The sequence below is a fragment of the Passer domesticus genome, chromosome 1 (genome assembly GCF_036417665.1).
Source record: "Passer domesticus isolate bPasDom1 chromosome 1, bPasDom1.hap1, whole genome shotgun sequence".
NCBI lineage: Eukaryota > Metazoa > Chordata > Aves > Passeriformes > Passeridae > Passer > Passer domesticus.
Genome location: NC_087474.1, coordinates 52,065,778 through 52,092,552, shown reverse-complemented (window position 1 = coordinate 52,092,552; position 26,775 = coordinate 52,065,778). Strand labels below are relative to the sequence as shown.

The following is a 26,775-nucleotide window of genomic DNA, read 5'->3' as shown; positions in this document are numbered from 1 at the left end:
AAAAGATAGGAAACAACACCAAGAAGTAGAAGGACTATGTTATGTTTAGTTAATGCTACTGATCCTATTTTAAGTAGAAATCCTTCCTGTCTTGCAATTCCATCTATTGGCTTGCTGAACTGTACCATTTTCTTGCAGCAACTCTAATGTCATTAACCTGAAAATTTACAGAAACTGGTATTTTAAACCAGGAAATTTTTTTTCTAGTCTTTGATCACAGTTGCTGACAGGACTTTATATTGGATGAACCTATGGTTTTATTCAATACAACAGTTCTTGTGCTGAATGCATTATTTGCAAGACAGTGAATATTCAATTAAGTTTTACTGACAGCCCTTTGACGTTTAGTCTTGGAATTTATTAAGGCAATGAAATGTAGTTTGAGTTTAATACCTTAAATCATTGTTTATTTTGGTTCATATAGACAGGTTCACACAGGAGAAGTTAAAGGGCACCAACAGAGGTGAGTTGCAAAGCGGGAAGAAGAACTCTCCCTTTCCTTCCTTTGAACTGACAAGAATGGAAGTGTACATTTGCAACTTTGCATGCTGAATAGACATACTCTTATCAAAATGAAAAAAGAAATCTTAATTCAAAATCATGTTAAATTTTTTATTATGCATTCCTGGGAAGTATGACCAGGAAGGGCTGAAAGCTTTGGTCAACCACAGGTTAAGTCATACAAGCATTGCCTTTTTTCAGTTCACAAGACTCACTTTGAAGACTCCCTAGCATCCTTACTCGGTCTTTGCCCACAACTCCCTCCAGTTCCACAACTGTTTTCAACAAAACTATTCCTCTGACTCCATCTTTGCTTTGGAAGACTAAAAGGAGAGAGGACTTACTCCACTGTAGAGACTATGCCAACTTTCATGCACTATTTGCTTTACCAAAGCTACAAGCTATGGGAAAGGAGTTTAGTTACTAAACTAAATCTTAATTTAATCTTAATTAAGTGCCATCCCATCTTAATGACAGTGCAGATAGCACACATCCACACAGTTACATGTATCTGACATATGTGGTCCAACTGCTGCCAGCAATTAACATAAATCACATTCCACATTAAGGAGCTTCATAACTGGGACCATGGCTCCATTGACTTCCAAACTATACTGAGAGCAATAGCTGTACCTGTGAAATACCACACAGCTACTCAAGTACATCAGACCAATGAAAAGTGCTTAAAAAGGAAAACACAGCACTTACACTAATACCAGTATTTGCAGTGCTCTCACTCTCTGAGTTTGTCAGGCTCATGGTTTCTAACAAATCAGTTGTGTGCCCCATCTTCTACAGGAGTGAAAACCCCTATAGCCTGTTTTCAAAGCTGTAAATGTGTAATTTTTGCCACAGAGGCATTTCACAGATTTCACAGAATATTCTGAGTTGGATGGGACCCACAAGGCTCATCAAATCTGACATTTTAAGTGAATGGCCCATACAGGGGGTCAAACCCATGACCTTGGTAGTGTTTTGGAGCCTTGCCTAAAATGGGTGCCCCATCTCAAGAAACTGCTGTAGGGACTTGCTCCTTTGCTTCATTGCAAATTGAAGGTGGAAGCTGCTGTTAAGCCAGGGCCCAGAAGCAATCTTTGAAGGTTATAAATGCAAGGCCAAAATCTTCTGACACTTTGGAGAGGTGGGGGAATTTTTTTTAGAATACCAAAGGAGCTTTTCTCAGTTAACATATAGCCATGCCACAAATACAAAAATGTTCTGCAGTTGCATCTTCTGTCCATCTCTTCATTTGCTACTCTGCTATTCTACCTCCAGAACAACCATTCCTGACTGTTTTCTTGCACACACAAGTGAAGTAGCCAAGTGAAAATCACACCATTTCTGATGACAGTACTTCCTCGGTACCAAAAAAAAAAAAAATTAGCCAGAGAATGTAAAATCTTTCAAGACATGGAAACGTGAAAAAAATATTGAATACCTGTGGCATTCACATTCTCTAGAAAAATCCATTCGCCCAGGATTTTTCCCCTGGGAAGCGGAGAAGCCTCTGAGAAAAGGAAAACAATTTTTATCTAATTTGCTTCTTCTGTGTTTTGCTTGTCTGGAATGTGTTTGGAGATTGTTTACCAACAGGTGATTGTTTCATTGGTGTGAGTTATTTTCACTCATTGGCTAACCAGTGCCAAGCTGTGTTGAGACTCTGGAAAGAGTCATGAGTTTTCATTATTATCTTTTTAACATTCTGTAAGTATCCATTCTGTATTCTTTAGTAGTTTAGTATAGTATTCTTTAATATAATATAGTATCTTAATATAATAAATTAGCCTTCTGAGAACATGGAGTCACATGCATCATTCCTCCCTGCCATGGGGGTTCTTGCAAATACAATAAATACCCAAAAGTTATAGCCAAACATTTTGATTGAACAGAACCATACTTCTTTTCTTTACTTTCTGATGATTGTAATGTAGGAACATTTCACTGTCCATCATTTCTATGGGCAGAAGAACCCAAGTGACTTAAGTCACAAACCTGTCCTGGAGTTTCTTCTCTGGAAATGGATTACTGGACACACAAACACACACTGTTCCTGCTGGTCAGATAAAATATTACCTGCACTGGACAATAATAGGCCAAAAAGTTCCTTGTGGCTACTTCTCTGAGCAAGAAAAAATTATTTTTTACTTTAAATTAAGCTCTAATGAACATACATTATAGAAACTACAAAATGCACATATTCACAAAAAAGAAACCCCACAAGGTATTTAAAGATGTGAGTATACGTTCACATTTGTATGTGTATGATACATAAATGAGAATATATAATTCAGGTAGCAAATACAATTCTCACCTTATTGCACTTGCAGATAAGTGGCCATAAGAACCACTGGCTGATGAACTGCTACGAGAATTATTGAGAATTGTGACCAAGGAATTTGGAGACGTCCGTATCATGGTCTGAAGGTCAAAGCTGTGGTCAGACAGGGGGGATATGGACAACGTGCGCTTTCGGCTTGGTCTAGCTGACAACCTCGGGCTCGGAAACCTGGCACCTGTTATTAAACAGAAATAATTATCCACCAGGATACTTCAGGATTTGTTATCAGTGATGGGTAGAGGGAGACACCAGCACACTGTGACAAGCCTGCTCTCTTCATTTGTGATCTACTGGCCACGACTGAGTAAAATTAGGAAGAAAAATCTTTCTTCCTATGGCTTACCTCAGGGGAGCTCTGTTTATTAATGTGCAAGCAAAATGATAAATGGCTAAACAAAAGGAAAAGACTTTTATGAGTTATCCCTCTCATTTCTGGTGATTTATGAATCTGATGGCTTCTTAGACATTCACATCATTAATTCAACCATGAGCAATGAGACAGTGGTTCAGATCTGGGATACCAGCAAGCCCAAACCCACAACACTTTAATACATACAGCCAAACCTACACATGTCAAATACTATGTAGAAATGAAGAGGCAGCTTTCCCTTTGGTGACGGTAATTCTACCAGGTGGGTATTTGATGCAAAACTAAAAATCAGGACTAAAGCAAACACTGAAAGGGCCAGCTCTATCAGCAGAATTCAGATTGACATTCAGAGCATTAAAATGAGAAACAGTAGGCTTTATTTGAATTTATCCAAGATTCCACAGTACTCTTTTGCTGGGGCATATAGGGGCCTACAATTGCTAAATTCCTTTAAAACTGGAGATTACACTTTTCAAAGCAGCAAAATGAAGGCAAACATACAGATACCACTTAAATAAATACACATTACATTTCTAAATTTTATGTCTTGATCTGAAAATCTCTACCTCTTCTGATCTATTTTACCATGTCATCCCAACTCTTTGCAGTCCTGACAGAAGATATATCACCTTAAATTTATTTCCTTTATTTAATTATTTTCTATCTTGTTTGAGAGCAAGGAGAGAATTAGCTTCCCTACTGCACACTGAACAATTTCCTTTAACAGTACTGCTGCTTCTACTTTTTTAATCGCTTTAACCTGTAGAAAAGGGCTGAATCCTAATGATCGTGACAGCCAGGGTCATGCAGGTCTTGGGTTTGATGCCTACTTTGCAGCTACTTCTCCTAGAGTCCCTGACATTCTCTGTAACTTGCTAATAATTCAGTTGGCCACAAGCATCCAGTATAGGTCTGACTTTCTTGACATCTTGGTGTCCAGGATCTTTTTTTGCAGGGTATCTAAGTTTACATGTCTAAAAATAACCAGGAGAAGAGCCCAAATGACTCTAATTAGACCCATCTCAAGATCAGAGCTAGATTAGAATCTATTAGTATGTTTTCTTACATACCTGAGTGGGTTTCCCTTCTTTCAGTGCATGCTAGCCAAGATTTTAATACAGTATTGGGGCTGCCATGTTACTGCTGTTATGACTGTGTGATCAGATCTCCATTTATAATCCTTTTTCTCTTTGGCATCTGGGTAACACAGAGTTTTGTTCCTTCCTGCTCTGTGTCCAGAAAAATCCTTAGCCCATACAGTTCCATTCTCTCAATGAATATTCAAGCTCTTGATGCATCATTGAAAATTTAGGTATAGCCAATTATTTATTTGTAAAACGTACCACATGCTATTTTTTGTAATCCATTTTATCTCCATTTTAGGAGCTTGCTATTGTTCTGTGTCTGATATTTCATTATTGCTGTGCTTCATGTCTTTCAAAGGCAGAGATCTTTTACTTGTGCTAAAGTAAGAAACAACAATGATCAGCTGCTATAAGAAACTACAATATATCTCACAAGGAGATACAACATACATATCATGATAAAACAAAAATAGTAGTAATTTGCACTTGCATCTTTAATCCACTATTTTTCTCTGCTGACTGTTCAGATGGAATGAATTAAAACAATGCCTCTGAAGTTATGTAATGTAATGTAATTTACCCCAGATGAGGATAAAATTCAAGTGCTTTATCATGGTTTTACAAGGGCATAGCTAAGTACAGACATTATACTCCCTGCACATTCTCAAAAACTGCTATGACTTCCCTCCTCCTCACCCTTTCTGGACTGAACCAGTCTCCTTTACCCCTTGTCTAAGTCATACTATGGTTCTTGCATGCCTGCCCACTGCTTGCTACACCGTTGCCTTGCCTGCCAGCTACTGCCAGGACATCCCTGTGTCCATGCTGCATGCACCAGATCTGTGGCCAGAGATGGAGAAAGACACTCCTCACAGCTGTCAGGGGCAGCACCAGGGCTCGAGCCATGCATACATTAGTCTCAGGCATCCTCTGTTCCTCCAGGCAGCACCTGTTTCAGGTCCTATCTAGCTCTGGGAATTCAGCATCCCCCTCCATCTACCTGGGACAAAATCTCCTAAGGTAGATTTTGTAGGATCCTGCAAAAAGGGAACGTTTCTGCTTCAGCCAGGCAAGGGCTCTACCGAATCTGACCACAGGAGACAGGGATTCAATTCAAGGGGGGGCCACGACTTCTAAAACTGAAAATACAATTGAATGGAATTACTGTTTTGCCCTATCTTCCTGGTTTAATTCGGTCTCACATGCGTAAAACGTCTTAAGCATGAGCTGGCCATTCATTATAGGACATTTGCTTAACCATGAATTTGTTAGTATGCTACTATAAAAAGGAATAGGTCACAATTTGTCAGTGCCTCTGAATACTAAACCAGACTTTCCAGCCTTGCTCAGCTTTTATTTTAAAAACAAACACTTCAATATTTATTTAGCAATTTGAGATGTTCATCTGCTCACAGTGCTCTCCCACCAAAGTATTACCTTCCCTACTCAATAATGCTTTAAAATCAGAAAATGAAGGAGCACTGATTTGTTAAAAAAATCCATTTACCTCTGTGGAAGTGCTGATAAAAAACCACCAGCTTTGGCAAAGCATGCAAATGGAAGTTGACAGTGAAGATTTGCTTAAAAATGTCACCCTTTTGGAGTAGACATTTTAGAAATAAAAAGTCAGTAGTAGGCAGTAAGACTCGAGCGTGCCAACAAAAAATCCAGCAGGTGTCAGAAGAAAAGATCTTACTCTGAGATGGAGATCAATTCTAAAATAACAGATATCTATCTCCATCATAAATTTCAAAAATGGAATATGCCATCCAGCAAATTTGCCCATGAATTTGATTCTGAGTTGAAGTTTTTAGCATTGCTTAATCATTTATAAGGCAATCTTCAGACATGTATCATTTATTCCATCCCTTTAAATCAAACTTCGTCAAACCTTTTATAATTCCTTCCTTTAAATCAAACTTCTTTGAACATGTCTCAGGCACTAGTTTTTATTGAAGGCTGTGAACATGGGACATTAAGGGGGGTGGGTTTAAAGTCAAGCCTTTTTTCTTTCTTTCTTTTCCTTCTGCCTTCTGTTTACAGACATGTAAAAACTTTGTTTTCACTTTATTAAAGTTTATCATAAATTTTGTCTTGGTTTTCAAAATGATAAATCTGTCATCAGGATGAGAGAAGAAGGAATGGCTTTGATACTACACCCTCATTCTCTAACTGTGCTTTGACAAACAGAAACCAAACCCAGTCCCAAGCTTCTCACTCTGGCTTAACTCTCCGGGCTGGTGTTTTGGTCTGGCTGAGATGACATTAATTTTTTCCCACTGCAGCCCCCACAGTGCCGTGCTTTGCGCTGGTAGCTGGAAAGAAGTTTTGGCTGCTGCTGAGCAGTGCTGGCATAGCACTGTTGCCAGCATTCTCCCCCATTAGTAGGCTGGAAGTGGGCAGGATCCTGGGAGGGGACACAACCAGGCCTGTTGACCAAAACTGGCCAAAGTTGTGTCCCCTCCCATATGATGTCAGCTCAGACATAAAGGCTAAGAAAAGGAGGAGGTGAGGGAGCATTCATTAATTACAATGTTTTAATTAATTACAGTGCCCTCCAGAGCAACCCCTCCACCTGCTGGAGCCTTTCTTCCCAGGAAGTGGATGGACATTGTTTGCTGGTGGGAAGTAGGGAATAAAATTTTCTGTTTTCTCTTTGCTTCTGCACATGCAACCTTTCCCTTTTGCCTGAGTAAACAGCCTTATCTCAACTAACATGTTGTTTTCCATCTATTTTTCTCTCCCATGTCTAGCTAGAAGAGGGACTCATAGAGCAGTTTGGTGGGTATTTGGGCATCCAGCCAAGGTCAATGCACCACAGCTGCCCAAACTCTTTAGGTCAGCTGGGTCAGAGTGTCAAATGCCAAAAGGAGCAGGTCATTATCAAATACCTTTAAAAAAGAGAAACCTCCTGTTCTGAGTGAGGATAGACAAAAGTAAATGTGAGTGAGGATATTAATAGTTTGGAATCTTGAAACCTCAGGGAACATGCTTGTGCTCCACTGAACCTCATTTAGGAGAGTAGACCATATTCCCCAAGTGAAAAATGAACCTATCAACCCAAAAATAGTGATTTTTTAAATTGTTATAGTGCTTAAAGACAGTTTTGGCATTCAACAACTTTACAGGCACAATTTCAGTTGTTGCTACTGTGATAATGTCAATAACTTCCACATCTACTCCGCCCCTTTTTTGGTGCTATACTTAAAGGTAACAGATAAATCTGGCTTTTTTAGAACATGCAAGAAGATGACAAGGCTTGCTCAGGGTCTCTGGCCACCAAAATGGTAAAAAAGCTTTATAGCAGCAGAGAAAATGTTGGTTCAGTTTTCATGCCACTCAGGACAGGCAGAAGAATTACAACTAAGCATGCATAATCTTTGTTTTATTCTTCTGCAATGTATTAGACAGCTCATGGACAGTGAAGTTCAGAGCTTCAAGACTACTGCTCCTTGGGTAAAATTTAACCTCTGATTAACAATTCTCCTACTCTTATAATTCCCATTTGAAATCAATTTTCCAGCACCATAGAGCAAAACAGAAAACCCCAAACAGCATATACTGTATGTAAAACACTTTGGAAGTCGGTGTATGCTGGTGTTGTTATTATTATTATTTGCACTACAGGAAGGGGTAGAGATTCCAAATTTTTGTGCTAGATGCTGTGTAAGCACAAATTAGGAGACAGACCTGCTTCGCAAAAGAAGAACAATGTCTTGCTTGTATGTATTTGGTTGCTGTGTGGGATAAATGAGCAGCAGCCTTTCAGCCAGTTGTGTCAACTTGCTCAGAATTTGATAGCAGATGAGGGAAACTACTCATGTGTGTTCTGCTTCCTTTGACAAGACTGGGCAAAAGCAAAAGACTACTTTTAAGATGACTATACAAATCCTTAAGAAGAAAGATCCATACAAATGGCATTGCTTCCCACTGACGCTGTACTTTGTTATTAAATGCATACACAGGCGTTCTTATTGGGAATTTTCATAAAGCCTTAATATCGGCTTCCTGCTAATTGTTTTGTTCTCGTTTCTAATCTAAAAATCTGACAAAGAAGAAAGGGGTTTTCTTTAGCATGATGAATGATAGGACATTCAGATTCCTACTTAATGACAATTAATTTACTGTATACCCATGCAAGTTAAGATAGTTTTAATTAGTTTTTACAAAGTAAAAGGGTAACTTCATACTCTATTTAGATAAAAGAAGCTATTGCCTGACTAAACACATTCTCATCAAATACAGAAGGTGAGCTGAGTGACCTTACTAAGATTCACTCTTATTTTAATTCTCTATTTACTGTTTAAAAATACCCTATTTGCATAATAGTGCAGTTTTTGTCTCTAACTCTGAAAAAAACGCCTAATTGAAAGTTGCTGGTATAATTAATCTCAAATGTGTGATCTTAATTTTTAAAAACAAACACAAAACAAATTAAAGTGTGCATTTCAAATGTATCCTAGCTAGAGCTGGTGAACAAATATCCTTATTAAAGATGGTGTTTAGGTACCTTTTATGAATGGGAAGAAATTATGGGCAAAGGTCAAAACATTTCCTGTTAAGTAAGAAGTGATGACATTCTTGGGATGCAAAAGATGGAATTCTATATAGATCACAACATATGCAATCTCTACTAACACATGAAGATCCTTCTGCAAATGCCATTATTTGTATGAGTACTGCAAAGTCTTCTGGTTTTCTCAAGTTTCTGGTACATATATGGGTATCTACCTTCCTAAAGACTGAATAAACCTCTTAGCTCAAATCTGCATCCAAGAATGTGGTTTGGTACTGCTACTTATGTGCATTCAGACACTCTCTCACAGTAGGAACCAAACCCCTTGAAAATTTAAAATATCCCTGTTTATTGCAAGTGAAGTTTGAGTAGATGACCTTTAAGGTTCCCTGACAACCCAAACTATTCTAGGATTCTATGATCCTTTTCAAGGAAGACCTGCCCATTCATGCAAGCTGGGGATTTGTCCTTGCAGCTAGAACACAGCAGCAAATTTACATCACCTAAACCACATGTAACAGCGTTTCCATTCTGCAAGGTATTATTAATAGGCATTCAGTGCTTTAGCAGTGTGCCTCATCTCTCCCTATCTCCAAATCTGGAAGTATCATATTCTTAACCTTTCAAGTACCTAAGTCTGCACTTTAATTTCTGGTTTAACTCCAGACTACTTGTGTGAGTTTATTGTGTTTCTGCAGCGTTCTCAAGGTATGTTATTGTAAATTCTCTATGCATTTTACTGGTGCAGTGAGACTGATAACAGAAAATTAATTTTAAAAATCCTTCATTATCAAGGAAATACAATCAAAAACATATTTCCTGCACAGTTTCACAACTATCTGTCTTGCCTGATTCTTACAAAAATTTTTGGTCAGTCAAGTACTTCACACTCTAAGGCATGTGTTCTGCAGCTATATATATTTCTATATTCCTTCGTATTCCAGAGGTAAACCTCCCAACACCCACACTCCTTGAGATCACCAACTATGGTATGCAGCCAAGAGCAGGAAGAAGAAATTGCATGTAAACAAGAAGTTTAAAATTCTACAGGAAAATAAGGTTGTCTAACACTATTGTATTGTTCTGTACTACCACGCAAAAGTCAACATCACCACCTTTTCTTGCCACCATTTTTTATTGCCCTCATCAGAAGGAACAGAATACATCCTGAAAAGCATGAAAGCTTGAGGGGAATGTTCTGTATAATCCCTTCAAAAGAAGCAGTAGCAAGCAGTTTGCAATGGGGTACTCTCTTTTCCTCCTTCAACAGAGAAACAGAGACAGATTAGAGGACTGAAAGACACTAAGTGGATAAAGAAGGCTCTTCATATTATGGAAATGTTATGGAAAACTAAGTCGGGATCCTTAAGAATTCAGCAAACTGCTTCACTTTACAAGTGGTCGCTGGTCTATTGGTCTATGATACACAACTTTTAAGTGCAGCTAGCCCTCTCTGAAAGGTGCAGGGCAAGCTCTCCTAACAGAAAAACAGATGTAAACTTTCTGTTAACAGAGAGCTCATCAGGGAAATACTCAGCCTAAATATGAAAGTGAGTTACTGATTGCAAATAGAAAAGGACATTTTCAAAAGCACTCAAGCCCTGCTAGAAATAAAATTTATAACCTGTTTTCAGAAGCAGTCCTGCTCCTCTCCCTACTTTCTTTCAAAGTTTACTTTTAGGCTTGACATAACCCTTGTGCATTTGGCAATCAATTCTCTGGCCCTCCAGCCTCGTGAGGAGGCTTACGTCGACTCCCACTTCTCTATCAGCACGGAGGCCTTTTGGGTCAGACTACGAACAACCCACGTGGTTCCCTTTGTAGGACTGTCTATATTTCCAGAAAATATCACTCACTATCCATGGCATGAAGATATTCCATATGAAGAGCCCCGGCTCCTGCAGTGGCAGCTGAAGGAATGATGTCTGCGTACGGGCTGCGTTGGCCTGCCAAGAGAGCCATCTGATGATAATATTCAGCTGGACTGACTCCAGCATGTGGAGCTAAAAAAAACAACATAAAAGTACCGTTAATGACATAAGATAAACAAGAAGGAAAGTTTTATCACACTGCTGTTTCTCCGGCCATTAAAAGAAGCTTGTTTATTTTTTTAATGTAATGCAATGTCTGCACTATGCCACCACAGGTCAATATATTTCAACCAATGGTACTGTAAAGACACCATTCAGAAAACCAGCAAGACCTAAAATATTAATGAGCTTGGTGATCTCATATTTTTGTATTTATTATTAAGTGACTCAGAAAGTGACAGGCTGAAAGCAATGGAAACTAGTATAATTTATTTAGTGACATAAATAAATGTCAGGAAAACCTTCCTAACATTTTATTCACATTTACCTCATCCCTGGCTCAAAGGAATCCATCTCTAAGGTAACAGTGTGGCTGAACTTCCATAAGCATTCAGGTATCTGGAGTCTCTACTTAGGGGACTAGGTCCTCCCTCACCATCTCCCTCTGTGTCTATACTTAGGAGCAAACAGGGATAAAGCATGATTCCAGGACAAATAATAGGTATCCGTGAACAACACAGGGTCAGGTTTTTAGGAAGACAGACTGAAGTCAATAAACATGACCATCCCATCCTTCAAAGTTCATGTATAAAATATACTTGACATACAAGCCTACTTGCAGAGTCAAACCCCCAGACTAAATAGACTCTACATCCCATCAGAGAGGTTATCGTGATGCAGTCCTCTGACAATGACTTGTATTAGCTGTTCTCGCGTATAAAAATAACATGAGAGCTTCTTGTTCCCCTATAATTTTCAAGTAGATTGTCAATAATAGGAAACCCTGGACAAATACAAAAAAATTGACATCACTTTAAGATCATCTCCTCTCAGCAGGCTTCAGATGCTACTGAAGGTAGAGGGTCATTTCATGAGCTTGTATAAGACGTACTCATAAGATAAGCTGGGCTCTCTCTCCTTGATCCTGACCCTGACCTGCCATGAAACTTGAGGTGAACAGCCCTTCTCTCTGGTCTCTCCCTGTCCCACTGGCAAAACAGTTTACACTCTGGTCACTACAAGATGGTACGCAAGCTTGCCTGAAACACTTAGGGTTCCTTAGGTTAATGGGCTGCACCCCAAACTGGTATACCAGATTATTTTTATATTCTTTCATATGATTAAACGAGATTTTTTTCTTTAATCTCAGCAGCTGTATCTTGAATGAAAACAAAATACTGGGCTGAAATTCTCTGAATATTGTTACCTACACAGAGCTGAAGATAATTTATTTTTCATTTATTTTTCAGATCCTAAATGCAAACCTTAGAAACAAAGAATCAAGATTTACACTTTTAATGTTCTTTTGAACATACACAAGGCATTGGAATTTGGAGGAAAGTTAATTCAGCAACAGATTGCTGAAGTGTATAGTCTGCCTTTATTGCTACCAAATAAAATGAAAGAATGTGCTTTTGATCTTAAAATGTTAAATATAACATATAAGAAAGGGTGATTAAAAATAGATGTATGTCAAACAGGAATAGGAACGGCATAAAAAATGAGCTGAGATAAATTAAAAGTTGCTGGTATTTTTTCCAAACTACAAATTGATTTCACAATTAAATACAATTTTTCCACTTTCTGTGAAATGGTAAAGAAATTAATCAGTCCAAATTTTAAAAGATGGGTAACTCACACTGAATCACTGATTTTAAAGTTTTACAGTAGTAGGCAACCATGGTATGTTTCCAGACAGACTGAAAATACTTCCTGAGCTTTCTGACCTAAGTGTCTGGGTTAACTAACAGTAACATTGGCTGCAAACTTTAAAATTAACTGCTGCAAAAAACATAGTGAACACATAATTACTAAATGTTCCATATGCCAAGAAAAGTTCTGGTGCTCTTAAAAGATTATTCTTTACTACCTCCCTCAAACATAAAAAATTAGCCTACTAAATGGGGTATTGCACAAAGGGCAAATGAAGGGTAAATGGAAGACCCACAGCCCTAAATTTTTTTCCTGTTTATTCCTGGGGAGCTTCAGCTTTGTTCCTGTTTTTCTATAAGCAGAGGCATTTGCTTCTGTACTACAGGCACAGCTGAGCTCCATCTGAGCACTTTTCTCTACACACACCAACAACTCCATCCTTACCCCTGCTCCAAATCCTCAGAGAAGTCCTCAGCCACCCCTAACCCACCAAATCTGCTGGCTAAGGAGAAGTGACAAGAGTTTTTGTGTTGTTCTGACTCCTGGCCATCCCCAGATCTGTGAGTTGACAGCTGAGCCCAATAGTAACTGATCTAATCATCTAACTATCCTAAAGCAATTAGGCAGCAACAGAAATCTCACTATGGCTTTCAGAAGAACAGTAACAACTTCCAAGTTTCATAGTTCAAATGCTATATCAATTAAGCCATGGTGTCCTTTATGTTATTACTAGGTTAGGTGCATGTACCCCTTTAAACCACAGGAGTGTTTCATTTGCATTCTAGAAGTGCTCAAGCCATGATTCAGATTCTATGATGCCAGGAACCCACATCCAAAAAAAGGCATTTTATTGTATACTTGATTGATCATACAACAGACTATGGATTCCAGGGAAAAACTTGCAGCTTTTCAACAGCATGCTGTTTGATTGAGATATCTTCAATGCCTCAATCAAGTTACTGTATTTTCATTGGATGCTGCCAACACCGGGCTGTGGCAACTGATCAAACATGAGCTGTGAGCCTACAGGAAGTGTGAAGTAACATGTATTTGCTTAAAACCAGAAGGGAGATGCTTAAGGTAGTCAATTTAGCATGTACTTATGACAGATTAAGGCTGTGTATACAGCCACAATCAAAACTCGGGATGAGCATTAAGACAGAGTGTACTCAGCTGTACTGTCCACACCTGAGTGTCTCATGCCATCTGAAAGCCTGGGAATCCAAGCTACATAGGCTGGAGGGAGAAAACTGTCTTTCTGAGGAGGCAGGTGGAGTTGAGGCAGGGTATTTCACAAACCTGAACTGACACCAAACACCTGCACAGATGAACCTCAGAACCATCATAATTATGACAGTGCTCTGCTAACATGCCAAGTGTCCATTTGTTGGGGAACTGAATAGTTCCTTGAGGCTTCACTACCTACAACTCACTGGACTACAATGGCAGAACAACACAAAAAGATCACACATTTCTATACTGTACACATCTACATTTAGGTGCCAGAATCTGAAACCAATCTCTGGATGTTTCTGCAGCATCAGCTGGGTGCTGGGTCAGAGAACACTATGTGCCTACATCTTTGCAAGTGAATCCAGTGTGGTACACCTGAGACCAAGACTGTGTACAGCTTAAACGTCATGTGTGGTGACAGGTGGCTTCTTTCACACCTTCCTTTATGTGCCACTGGAACATACCTTAAGCATAAATGAAGTTCTGCAAGAATAGGACCTGAAGAGTATTGAAGATAGCAAGGTATGCTGCACATTAGCTCCTGTGAAAAAGCCCAGATGCACACCACAAGAGTTTTTCCAATATATGCCATTACATTATAGCTGTCATTTTTTTCCTATATCTAAAGCTCTAAAGCTCCTAAAGTCAAAACTTGTCTTTCTGACCATTCAAAATTTTTTCTTAAAAGTATTTTTAAAAGAAAAATACTTCTGCTAAAATAAAAAGGGTAGAAACATGAAGAATTCATGCAGCATTCAAAGTGCTTCTAGGAAAGCCCTATGTGCATGCCATACACCTTGACTGACAATAGGTCATTAAAATTTATTCTCATAAGAATATGTGCCCATACCTAATGGATGAACTGTAAAGGTATATATTCTTATAAACGAGGATTAATTAGTTATCCGTTTGGATAGGGTGCACTGCTCATTTTTCAAATTCAGCTAAAGGCAGTTTAACTCTGCTAAGTTTCTGAATTCACTGGGAAGATCTTTCCCATAGTTAAAGTACCAGTTTAATTACCTTTCTCGACATAGTTGATCCTGAGTATGTTATATTTTAGTTCTCTTCAGTAAATGCTACATTTTTGAAATGTCAAACTGCGTATGCTTACCCACAATTTGAAAACCTACTATTAACAAAACACCTTTTTTTTTTGCAACTCTGTTGATGGCTCACTTTGGCAAAATTCTCACTGAAATGAACAGGACATGTGCTAGAGTAATGACAATAGTGATCACAGGAGTTCACTTCAGCCCAAGTAGCCTGGAAAGTAAAAGCCATGGCTACACCAAGACCTAAAGCACTGAATTTCAATGCCCACCATTTAGATTAAAAGGGACAATCTTGATCATCAGCCACTTCTACATAAGCATCATTTAATTTGGCCATATTGTTGGCTAGGATAAACTGAAATAATTCTACCAAACTTTAACAGAACTATTGACTAAATGTTACTAGCCACTGCATGCTTTATATAATTGAAAAATACTATTTTCATTAACAAGCCTTTTGTGTCTGAAGAACTCCATGGTTATACATTGACGTGCACTCATAAAGAATCTGACTCAACTTAGTGCAGATAAAATGGATTTTTTGGGAGATCAGAATTGCACCCCATGTCAGCCCCACAAACAAAAGATATCACAAGATATATACCACCCTTCCAGCATAAATTTTGAATGAGGCAGCTTTTTTTTTTTTTCTTCTCCCTGAAGTTTCAACATTTGTGAGATGTATAAATGAGCCATCATCGGCTGATGAAGTATTGAAACATTTATGACATAATGAATATGTCTGACAAACCTGGTGAAGCTGCTTTGAACAAGGGGGAAAAATGTTGACAAGATTAATATAACTTAAGTTGCTACAATGACAGAAAACAGGAAGCCTGTCTTAACCCACCGTCTGTTGGGCTGAGTCCACGGGCTGCCGAGATCATGGAGAGGGATGGGCTGCTGTGCAGGGACCTGATGTAGTCCATGTAGGGGTTAATGTATGGGTGAGGGGTGCTGAAGGGAGACTCTGATGTTGCAGCAGGATTTCGGTGCGGTGAAATTCTAAGGAATGGAAGCTCTGAGTATGTTGGGCTACTAGATAAGGCAGAAGGCCTGGAAGAAACAAAAGGAAGAAAAACAAAACCAGCCAGGTTATCTATACAACAAAGAAAAATACTACATAAGTAACACACTTGTTTCTTGAAGAATAACAACTGGGTTGCACATGTACTGAGGTCAACTGCCTGGAAAGAAAAAGGTTGGGAAATTAATTCTTCTCTGTCCCATTATTAGCAACATTTCTCTGACCAATTTTAACATGCCTTTTTATTTGGTTTAATCTTTACACACATCAATACCTTTTCCCCAAGGAGTTAAGAAGAAAATCACTTCAATTAGTGCAAAATATGCACACTGTATTGCATAGTAATTCATACTGCAATATGAAATACACACTGAGATTCAGAATCATTTACGTCTTCAAAACCACGTGGCTATTGAAAAAGGAGCTTTGAGAGCCACACTGCAACCATGCCAGCTTACTCTTTCTTGAAGTGCAAGTTGGCATGTTTATACAGAAATTGCTTCACGAGGCCCAAACTTTGCAAGCCATTAAGACAGATGGGTTCTTTGGAGCATTTTTTTGTTGCTGTCCCTCCCCATGAAAAACGCACAAAACATAGCAGCAGAGTAAGAAATATTGCTGCATACGTGTGTTTTTAGTATGGTGCCCGTGACCAATGCTTTTTAACAAGACTTTTTAACATTAATTAAGTGCATCATTTTTGTGACGGGAAAGCTTGGTGTCCTCCCATGCTATGTGCAATGAACCAAGGCTTAAAGGTGACAAAAGACAAATAACCCGCCATAACCCTCACCACCATCCCACCCTGTTGATATGACAGTGTCTGGGCTCTGCTTGGAGACTTTTCTCTCACAGCACTCCATCTCCAAAGGCACTGGAAAAAGTTCAAATTTCATCACAAGGGGCTGGAGTGCCTGCCCTTGCCAACCTGCTCTTTGGCAAAAGACAATGATTAAGCCTGCCGTGCATTTGCTGTAGTCCAACTGGCTGACCCGAATTAAATGCCTTTTTGTCCCTGTTTTTCCAATTAATTTAGCATATATACAGCACAGACACAGGCAGCAGCTGTGAGAGCACTGAGGGTAGCCTGTTCCTTTGATGCTGTTGGCTTACAAAGAGTAATCAAACAAGAAATGTATTTTTTTCCTTTTAACATACACATATCATGATCAATGGAGGTAGCTGTCATCACCTAAAAGGCCAACAGAACATAATCTTACATAGGAGCCAATTCTGCCCTGCCATGCTAGCATATGAGTGGGACAGTGATCAAAGTCATGAATTTCTAACATGATGTCAGCTTCCCTGCCACTAAATCCATGAGGGCTTGTAAAATCTGAGGAATTAAGATTTCTCCTGATGTGTTTTTCTCCCTCTTTTCCCTTCCCTATCTGACCTTTTTTGTGTTTCTTGCCCTCCAACAAGCTTTCTGCAAGGTAGGCATGTTTAGCCTTCCTGTATGAAAATACCTTCTAGCTCCAAAGTTTGTTAGAGAGCTGCGTTTTGTGCTAGCAGCAGGTACCAACAGTGCAGTCTCTCCTCTGGCACCCGAGTGACCCACATAAAGCTAAGCCACTCGCTACCATGCTTTCTGCATATTTGAAATGCACTGAGAACCTGAAACCAGAAGCTACTTTCCACCACTGTGCAAACCAGACATCTCCTTTCCTCAGAGAACTTTTTGTCTGCATGGTTTTAAAGTACCTTTGTTTTACAGTGGAAGTGCATCTTTTACCTTGGTACTATGAAACCACACCGGACATTAAATATTCATTGTCTCCTGATTCCCTGTGAGGCCAAGATTGGTTGGCAAGAGCTTTAAAAATCATGGTGATGTGGGAAGCAAAAGTACTACAACTGGGTATCACATTACAGAGTGAATTTCCTATCCTGGCAGTGAGGAAAATATAGTAGCACAGCAAATTTAATACAAGAGTAACAAAGAAACTAAGTCTGGATGTCATTTTATGAGAGATTCTTTTTAAATGTGATCCCAACTCATATTTAGAAATACAAAGAGCATGCAGGCAGGCTGGGGCCCTGGCCTTATCTGGTGCATATTGAACAGAAAATTTTAAATGCTTATGCAAGAAGGCTGAAAGTCTGTATCGGCCTCAGTGATTCACTCTCCAGCTGGCCAACAGCCAAATGCTGCCGCAGGAGCAAGATTAAGAGCCAGGCTGTCAGCTCCTCCCTCCAGATCCAGCAAGAGCCATTCAAGGACACCAGGACTCAGCTGCTCTTCTCCTCCTCAGCCCTGCCTCTTTCTCTCTCTCCTCTTCTGAGCTCCTCAGTTTTCCTAGGATGCTAGGGAAAGGACACTGACCTGGGTAACATCATACAACAGCAGGCACATAAACTATTATCTGAGGCAGAAATAAGGAGTCATCAGATTCCACAAAGAATTCCCAGCTCTGGACTCTGATGTTTCCTAATTTCTCTCAAGCATCTGATTTTAACATGCTGCTAACTTCTGTGTTCACTTTCTGTCTCGACTTCTCTTGCTCCTGTGTTCTCAGACTCTCCTTTCCCTACAGACCCATTTTCCCTCATGCCTTCTTCATCTGCTCTCAGGCCTACAATTTGAGTCATCCTGATTTATTCCAACGACACATATTCTTCCTCTTCCTCTGTGATTAAACTTTACTGTGAACATCTTTCACAAGTACTAACTCCATCCTTCAAATTAAAATGCAGCTATTAGTAAGGGTACTGCCACCCTTTGCTTTGTAACCTCATGTTGCAATAAAGAATAACTTTCATCATGTAAATAGCAAAAAGTACAGCCCAGCAGTGGCTCTGCAGATCCTCATTCAGTGACAAAATCAAATCTCCAGATGTGGGTGGCAGTCCATCCCCATAATTTTTATTGCACATGTATAGAATAATAGAATGGTTTGGATTGGAAGGTACCTTTACAAGTCATCTAGTCCATGATGTCATGAGCAGGGAAAGAAGCTGGGGACTCTCCTTCAAACTCAGGACTCTTCAGCCCAGTATCCTGCAACCTAGCCATGCATCCTGCTGAATGGCGTTCTGCCTTGGGTCTGAGGCTACTTCATGGGATGCAATGAGGCTTCAGCATGAGAAGAGGCAAGGAGACTTTCAGTGATACTGCTTGACAATTTATGTCTCACCAATAAACCAGGGGAAGGCAGAACTTGCCGTGCATCTTCTCCTGTGCAGAGGTTCTTCTGTTAGCAACATATTCAAACCACTTAAGGGAGGGAGCAAAGCAGATGTATGCTCCTTTCTGAATCAGGACCTCTGTGTCTACTTCTAGTGACACTGCAAACTCAATTCAAATTTCATACAAAGCTAATCACACTTTCAAGACATAGTTGAAGGTCTCCAGGTTTGTGGGTAAAAAAGATCCTGTGGCTGTGTTTCACCACTAATTTTTAAACTGGTACATTAGCATGACTTTATTATTTTCTCAGTAACCTTGATTATATCTACAGCCCTGAGAAGGAATAGAGAACAGGCCTAGCTGTGAAGGCAACTCCTCCTTCCTGTCTAGAAGGCCTTCCTGTTCACTGCTAAGGTGCTGAAATATCATGAGTGGCACACAGCTTCCATATCTAACACAGGACTTCCCACTCCCCACCCATACCAGCCTGCCAGTTTCTTCCTGTCCCAGCTATGATGCTCTGGATAATCTCAACTACTCAGCTCATGAATGGCACACATGTGCAGAGACAGGGAGATCAATGTAAGGGCAAACAGGTGTATTTTTTCCTATTAGTCATGACACTTCTTTGATGAATTGTTGCAGAGGTGTCTGCACAGTCTTAAAAATTTACATAGTTACACCAGTTCAGCAGCTGTGAACCACATCAGTTATAGGGCAAATCACAGTATGCGTGAAGCTGCTTTTTTTTTAAAAATGGGGGTTTTGAAACTGCTGAACTACAGGTGAGGTATCTGTAGGATTTCAGTTATTAATCATGAAAACAGTGTCATTTTGTTTTGTTGCTTACAGCTTCAATAGATGGACTCTGTACAAGAAGACTAACTAGCAGCAGTTTGAACTTTAACCACCACAAAAACTGAATCAAATGCAATTCCCTTTTCAGCCCATATAGCCCTTATTTAACTGGTGAAGGAAGATCATGGGAATCTGAATCGATGAGGCAAGCATGAGCAAGTTACACATATTTCAAAATGATCTGCATTCACAGATCATTACCTAGTATTATCTTGAAAGGATCACACATTCTTTCCACCAGCAGAAAAATCTGAGATATGGGGACTCCTATCACATACTTTAGGCTGTTTTTTGTACTTAAACATTTGTCGGTTATACAAATTTAAAAAAAAAATGGATTGCACAAATGCAAATCCTCTCCCTTTCTTTGGTACTAATGGACCAGCTAACTTGAGGTAGAATATTGCTGTCTGGCTATGACTAGAGGTGAAAGTCCCTGGCTAGGTAAGCCAACACAGAGCTTGTTGACTGTGGGTCCTTTCAACCACCCTCTCAATGCTCTACTGATGGGATTAGAGGATCAGCCCGAAGTCCATGAAACTATCTTATGTGGATTCATGCATGGAACTGAGTTAGGAATTGAGATGGGGGGGATGGAAAGAAAAGAGACCCAGTTCAAGGTGCTGGGGAGCAGCAAAGGCCAGCTGCTCCCTAACAAAAGGCAAGCCAGGAGCCACACATGGGCAATGCACTCCATGCCACCAGATCTGAGTGACCAGAGCCAGATGGTACTAAGACAGTCAATCACGAGTCTGAGACAGGGCAAAGTGATAAACCAGGGCTGGGTTGGGCCAGTCAAGTGCAGAAGGAGACAGCGACAAAGACAGGTCAGGAGACAAGTTACACCATGGTTCTGAGGGCTCTATCCAGAACAGCTCCCTGCAGTGCAGATCCTGAGCTCAGCCAGGAGCAGGACCACAAACTGGCACTACTTAAGACACAGGTCAGGCAGCTCAGCTAAAAAACAGTTCCTGGATGCATAGAGGTCTCCAGTGAGGCCACTCAAGACAACTACTGCCAATTAGAGGCCTCAGGGTACTCACTTGCTTTGGAGTGCTTGAACTGTTTTAATACATGTGAAAATATCTATACAGTGAAAATTGTCCCTGTTCTTTTACCTCTTGCAAGTGTGAAAACCACAGGAGGCCCCAGGGCATAGTACAAGTCCCCACTTGTCACAGACATTCTTCAATAGCATTGTTTTCTGGAAGCAGATGTCAAGCCACTCACAACAGCCACAAAATCCTGTGCCACAGGAAAATCTGGACTACTGTGTATGAGGTTGGTTTGGTGTTAGAGATCTGCCATAAATGGTTTCCAAATAACTTTCAGCCATGCTTGGACAAAAACCTCTTCCAAGCACAACCTATCTTAAAAAAAAAAAAAAAAGAGGTGATTTAAGCTCTTTCTGATTTTAAAGGAAACTATAACTCCAGGACTGGAAATCTTAATGCCAAGTTTTGTCCTGATAAAATTTTAAATGGCTCTTTTATGAATCTGTTGAAAAATACATTTATATTGAAAACAGCAAGTGATCCTTAACTATAACATTGTAAATATGACACTGAGCTGAGGTTACAGATGGAACAATAATCTATCTCACAGAACAAAGCTTGTCAACGAAGTGGGATGAAATATTGTAACATAACCTAATTTATTATTGCCTTTTCATCCATCTTGTTATATTATGAACGTGTCAAAGTTCAAACCTCGATATTTAATCATTTAGCAGAACGTTATTCAATGCTAGAGCAAGCACTGATGGCATAACTCTCATACCAATGATATCCACACTGTTTCTCTGATACCTCTTCAATTCAGTCCTGCCTGGAGTACTGAAAAATATAAAATTCATTAAACTACCAATGATACTTCTATCTTTTTCTTTTTTTATTCGTGCAATAATCATCTGATGTCTGCCCACAAAACATTAATACTTACTTCTAGTAGAACCTGGAAGATGAATAAACAAGGACTTTCTTGGTATGTGGCGACTCCTGTTCTAAAGCATGTGGATCAATTCCTTTGGTAGTATCTCCCATGTTAAATTTCTATTGTTTATTTAATACCATAGTTGCTTGTACAGACTGACCCTTCAGCACCACCAGGCAACAACTGGCTAATAAAAAGGTTTTTGTATTAATAAAGTTGAGCTCTGAGATTTCAATGCAAGGAGACTGAGGCCAGCACGGAGCATTTTTCACATGCAACCACAGGTCTTTTCTCTTTTCACTTCTCATTGAATTGGTAAACAACCAAACCTATAAATACATACTATGGGAAATCAATAATATAATTTTTAATACCTTTTTTTTTCCCAGAAATTCCAGCTTCAAACAGGCACTCCATTCCCCTAGAATCACTCACTGCCTCAAAGCTGCTATATCACATTCTTGGACTTAGGAAAACTAAGCAAGCAATCATGAAAATTTAAATAATTATTTGAATATACGGAAATGTCAGAGCATACTTCATATAAAACAGCTCAAGTGCTGCAAAAAAGTAAGCACAGTTAACTATATTTTCTTAATGGTGGAAGTGAAGAAAAAGGAGAACATAAGCATGTATTTTAAGTCCTAAACCAAAAAATCCTCTTGATTTCCTGTAAAATTTTCCATGTTTCAACACCAAGTGAATATTTACTTATTTTCCTCCAAATTTACACTGGAACTGTAGTCAACATTGGGAAGTAGGTCACAGAATCTGATTTGGTAGCAAACTTTCATTCAGTAGATACATGTTCAAATAGATCATGAGTGGGTCCATGCCTATGTAGTTCATATAGAAGCTAGATCAGGGTTTAACATAGCCAGGCTCTGGTTTGGTTTCCATTATTTATCTGCTAGCCACCTTGTACAAGTTTGTTGTCTTCCTGATCGACTCTTTCCCCATCTTTAAAACTGTAATAAAGCAGTTGGAAATGTTCAGTATCTACAGTGGGAAAGTCATATCAAGAGATCCTATGTTATGAATATTTTCTCACTGGGGCAAGGACAATGCCTTACAAAAATGTGTCCCCTTCTGGTATGTAAATTCCAAAAATACACAAATAACTTCACATGGGGTTAGAATAAAAAGTTTCTCCCACATAAAGTTAAAAGGCATCATTGCACGGGGAAAAAAAAAAAAAGGACACAAATGACTGTACAAGAGATGTTCATGGTTCAGGAAATCTGCACGACAATTAGGCATTGACCGACAGCAAAAGAATATTACTCTGGTTCTCCTTTCCTTCTTTGGGAAGTGTTAATATTATGTAGTTACAGTTAAAAATTGACTACATTAATCAAGCACTAAATCCTTAGTCAGTGATGGTATTCCTATTTTTCAACTGATGGGCTGCCTGAACATAGACCCAAGTTTTTTGCATAGATTGCTACTTATAGGACTTCATAAATAACTCAACTATTAGCTTGTGGATTTCCTCAAGAATAGTTTATGCTATGAAAAGCAATGAATATTCATTCTGTTATTTAACAGAATGCTGTTTACATAAGGTCAGCTGTAACACTGGTGACATTCAGTTCATGATTTCACATGTAGTGACTACAGCAAGCAACTGCTGCTTCAGATGATAGTCTTAACTTGGGAGTCTTGACATGCATTCCTTAAATGTGTATGCTGACACAGTTTTGACTGTTTAATTTCCTTCATTATGAAAAATGTAAATAAAACTATCTACTGGCTCCCAGTATTCCTCAAGTCAAGTCCAGTCTTCTTGTTCTATTCCTCACACGCACCTGCTTCTCCTTTTCCTCTTCCTTCCATCCACCCATCACTGCTACTGCCTCCTGGCACTGCTCTGAAACACTGTCCACTTGGCCTTTGCAATACAGAGCATCCCAGCTTTCCTCTCCTTTCTCCAAATCCTTCTCAGGATGCTGCAAAGAATTCAGTGACTGGGAGAGGACAATATGCATTTACCTGGCAATTTCTTTGCTTGTACAAAGGAGGCAAACATACAGAAAAGTAACCAACAATAACTACTCCCTGCAAATGCCACTTGCCCAATCTAGGCTTCTACCAGAGGTTATCCTGCAAATTTTGTGGCAGCTGTGTAAGCCTCCGAGCACCCAGCTTGGTGCCCCTCCCAGGCAGAACATCTCTTCCTCTGGCCACTTCATTGCCCTGTTTCAGGAAGCCAGAGCAAAGCTGTGAGACTGTAAATGGGGCAAAGGCACACAACCCTGCTGAGGGAAAAGGGATAATCCCCAGGGTGAAGAAACAGCTGGGGCTGGTAAACCCTGAGGCCATCAGAGATGACTCACCAGAGTTCACTTGCCAGAGACTGTGAGCTCTTCTTGGCAGAGCTCCCTATATTTGCACAACATTCAGCAGAGCTCCCATCCTGCACAGAGCTGTTGGACACTGCAGTAATGTAAACAGTAAATAAAAGTAATGCTAACGTGATTTCCATCTCTTGCTTCTGCTAGAGCCTTATCCAGGCACTACCACACTTTGCTCAGCTTGCACTGAACCATAAATAAAAAAGTAAGACTTTATACCTTTATAGGACAGCCCAACCTCAATGCTGGTAAATTTTTCCCCTCCTGTCTTCAGCTGGTTCCAAGTTTACAGACTTTTAAATGTAATGTACTGAGCTGTACATTAATAGATGGAGGATAATTTTGCAATGTTGCATTTGATGCAGAAATCATCACCATGAATATAAAACAGATACACAGGACACGAAAGTGTTATTTGAATAAGACTGCCATGGACCTCCACACACTACTTCCCCTTCAAACGGTGCTGTACCACAAAGTGCAGCAGGAAAATCTAAAAGCTCTGCAGCCAACTCATTATCTGTTGTTAGTAATAACAGAGTGGGCAGTGAAATTGCCAACTGCATTCCTACAGCAAACTTCTCTGCTCTGTAATTCTCTTCTGATGCTCTAAAGGTGGTCCCATTTGCTATTCAAATTTTAGCTTCCTCTAGGCTACAGGCAGAGCCTGACATCCCTTCCAGTCTTTAACCAGAGACACCAACATATCAGTATGTAGACATATATAAATCTGGACTGCATTAACATACCCCTTTCTTGCCTCCCTTGCTGCTCCTCTCCTGTCAGAAAAAGTGGGTCAAAAGAGTGTCAGAAGCTTTCTCACACTTAATGCTGTTAAATCAGCTAATTGAATAAACATTTGTTTAACATTTGCTCCTATTTCAGTAATGCACTGTGAGAATGAGAAGAATTTTATTCCCCTTCTTCCCCATCCTCCCCCTTCCTCAGGAGTGCCACTAGCTGTTATCGCAGTGACTAATGTGCTGTATGTGGCCATTATAGTCCTCAACTCTGAAATTACACCCAGGATGAACGATAGGCTCTGCCCGTATGCTGATTGGAGTTGGATGATGATTGATTAGAAGAAAGTCAGACTACGTAGCCATGCAAAAAGAACTGCACTAAGCCATAAGCTTAAACACTAAAGAGCATTTCACCAGTGGCTTCAGAACTATTAGATGTTTCCATATGAACAACATTTCTTACATCCAGGTTTGCGCATTTTATCTTTATTCTTTCAAATACTGAAATTGCTTGGATAAGAGGGTTATATATTTTTTAATATATATTTTTATATATATATATTTATACACATTTCTAAGAGTAGCCTGAACTTTTAGAGGAAATTGAAGAGGCTTTGTGTCAAGTACAGCTAAATCCAGCCTTTCTATATCAAACCCCTGCTAGAAAATTACTGTGCAGATGATAAGGCTGAAAGATATAATAAAAAGTGACTCTACTCAATTTACACTGCAATATTGGTATGACTGAATATTTTTCATTCAGGTGACTGATAAAATCACTAAACTATACTGCAGATAAATAAAGGAGGCTTCTGTCAAGAATAAACACCATTAATCATGAAGTCTCACCCTCTGAGTGGCTGTGCTATGCAACTGCACAAATGCACCATCACAAGTGGCATGTGACCCACTGCCTCCTTTCTTCCCCCACCTCCCCAGTGAAACCATCTTCTTAGGAAACTTTTCTGCTGCCTTTACAACATTTGGAAACCCAGGAATGTCTTTTCCTTTCAAGTTTATACACAGCTGTCACTGAAATAAATTTTAGTGGCAATACATTCAGCTAAAAATTGAACCCACAAGACAAAGTGAAGCCATGCAGACTGTGGCTGCATTGCTATAAATCCAGCATTATAGTACAAAGCTTGTGTTTAAACTGGTGAGCATGAAATCTTTATAATTCTAAAGCTGAAACAAGTAGGAAATTTTTCCCCCAAGCCTTCTTCCCATTTTCTTCCAAACCCACGTTTTCTTACTGGTTTTATAATTTAGTTTTGCTATTTCCAAATAGGTGCTGAGTTTCTTTTTGAACATACAAATATAAAATTTCGTAACATCATAAATCTACACCAGTACAATCTGCGTGTCTCCTTTCAAAAAAGCAACTTACATAGTAGATAATGGACATGAGCTGAAAGAAACCCAGCAAAAGCACAGTCATACAAAAAGAAAAACAGACAACTTAGGTAACCTTTTTGTAACCTGTTTTAGAGCAAGTGATGATTCAATAGTGGCCATGTTATTAAGCCAGAATGAAGCAGTGCCCTACACACTAATGAGGTTAAAAAATGTAGTTAGGTCTTCATGTTAAAGGCACTTAGCAAGCAGCCTGCTTGGCAAAGACCAACTGTGTTGGAGCAGAGGACTAATCACACAGGCAGGAATCAAATCGACTGGAAGAATTAGGAGACTTGCGGCCCCGAGGAATGTAATTCATGCAGAAAAGCAGTTGTCAGAGCAAGGCCAGGGAACTGTGTGGGAAGAAAGCAAAATAAACAGCTCAACAAAGAAAACAAAGACACTCAAATAGTGGCTTTTCTAATGCTTGAGTACACTGAAACTTCAGTGGGCACATATGACAAAAAACTCATCAAAGACGACCTCTATAAAAGCAATATACCAGTAAATAGTGAACTGGTTCAAAAACACTCAGAAAATGCCTGCAGATCT

General features: G+C 39.4%; 1 protein-coding gene across 9 annotated transcripts in view; it reads right to left on the bottom strand.

Moving 5' to 3' along the window:
* GLI3 (GLI family zinc finger 3) overlaps positions 1–26,775 on the bottom strand; it is a 206,097-nt gene that overhangs the window by 55,677 nt on the left and 123,645 nt on the right. For all 9 annotated transcript variants that reach the window (XM_064419962.1, XM_064419954.1, XM_064419979.1 and 6 more), the window contains 3 exons: positions 15,632–15,837; positions 10,667–10,813; positions 2,813–3,014 (listed from right to left, as the gene is read on the bottom strand). In XM_064419962.1, the coding sequence (XP_064276032.1) occupies positions 2,813–3,014; positions 10,667–10,813; positions 15,632–15,837 (555 nt within the window). The remainder of the gene's footprint in view (positions 1–2,812; positions 3,015–10,666; positions 10,814–15,631; positions 15,838–26,775) is intronic.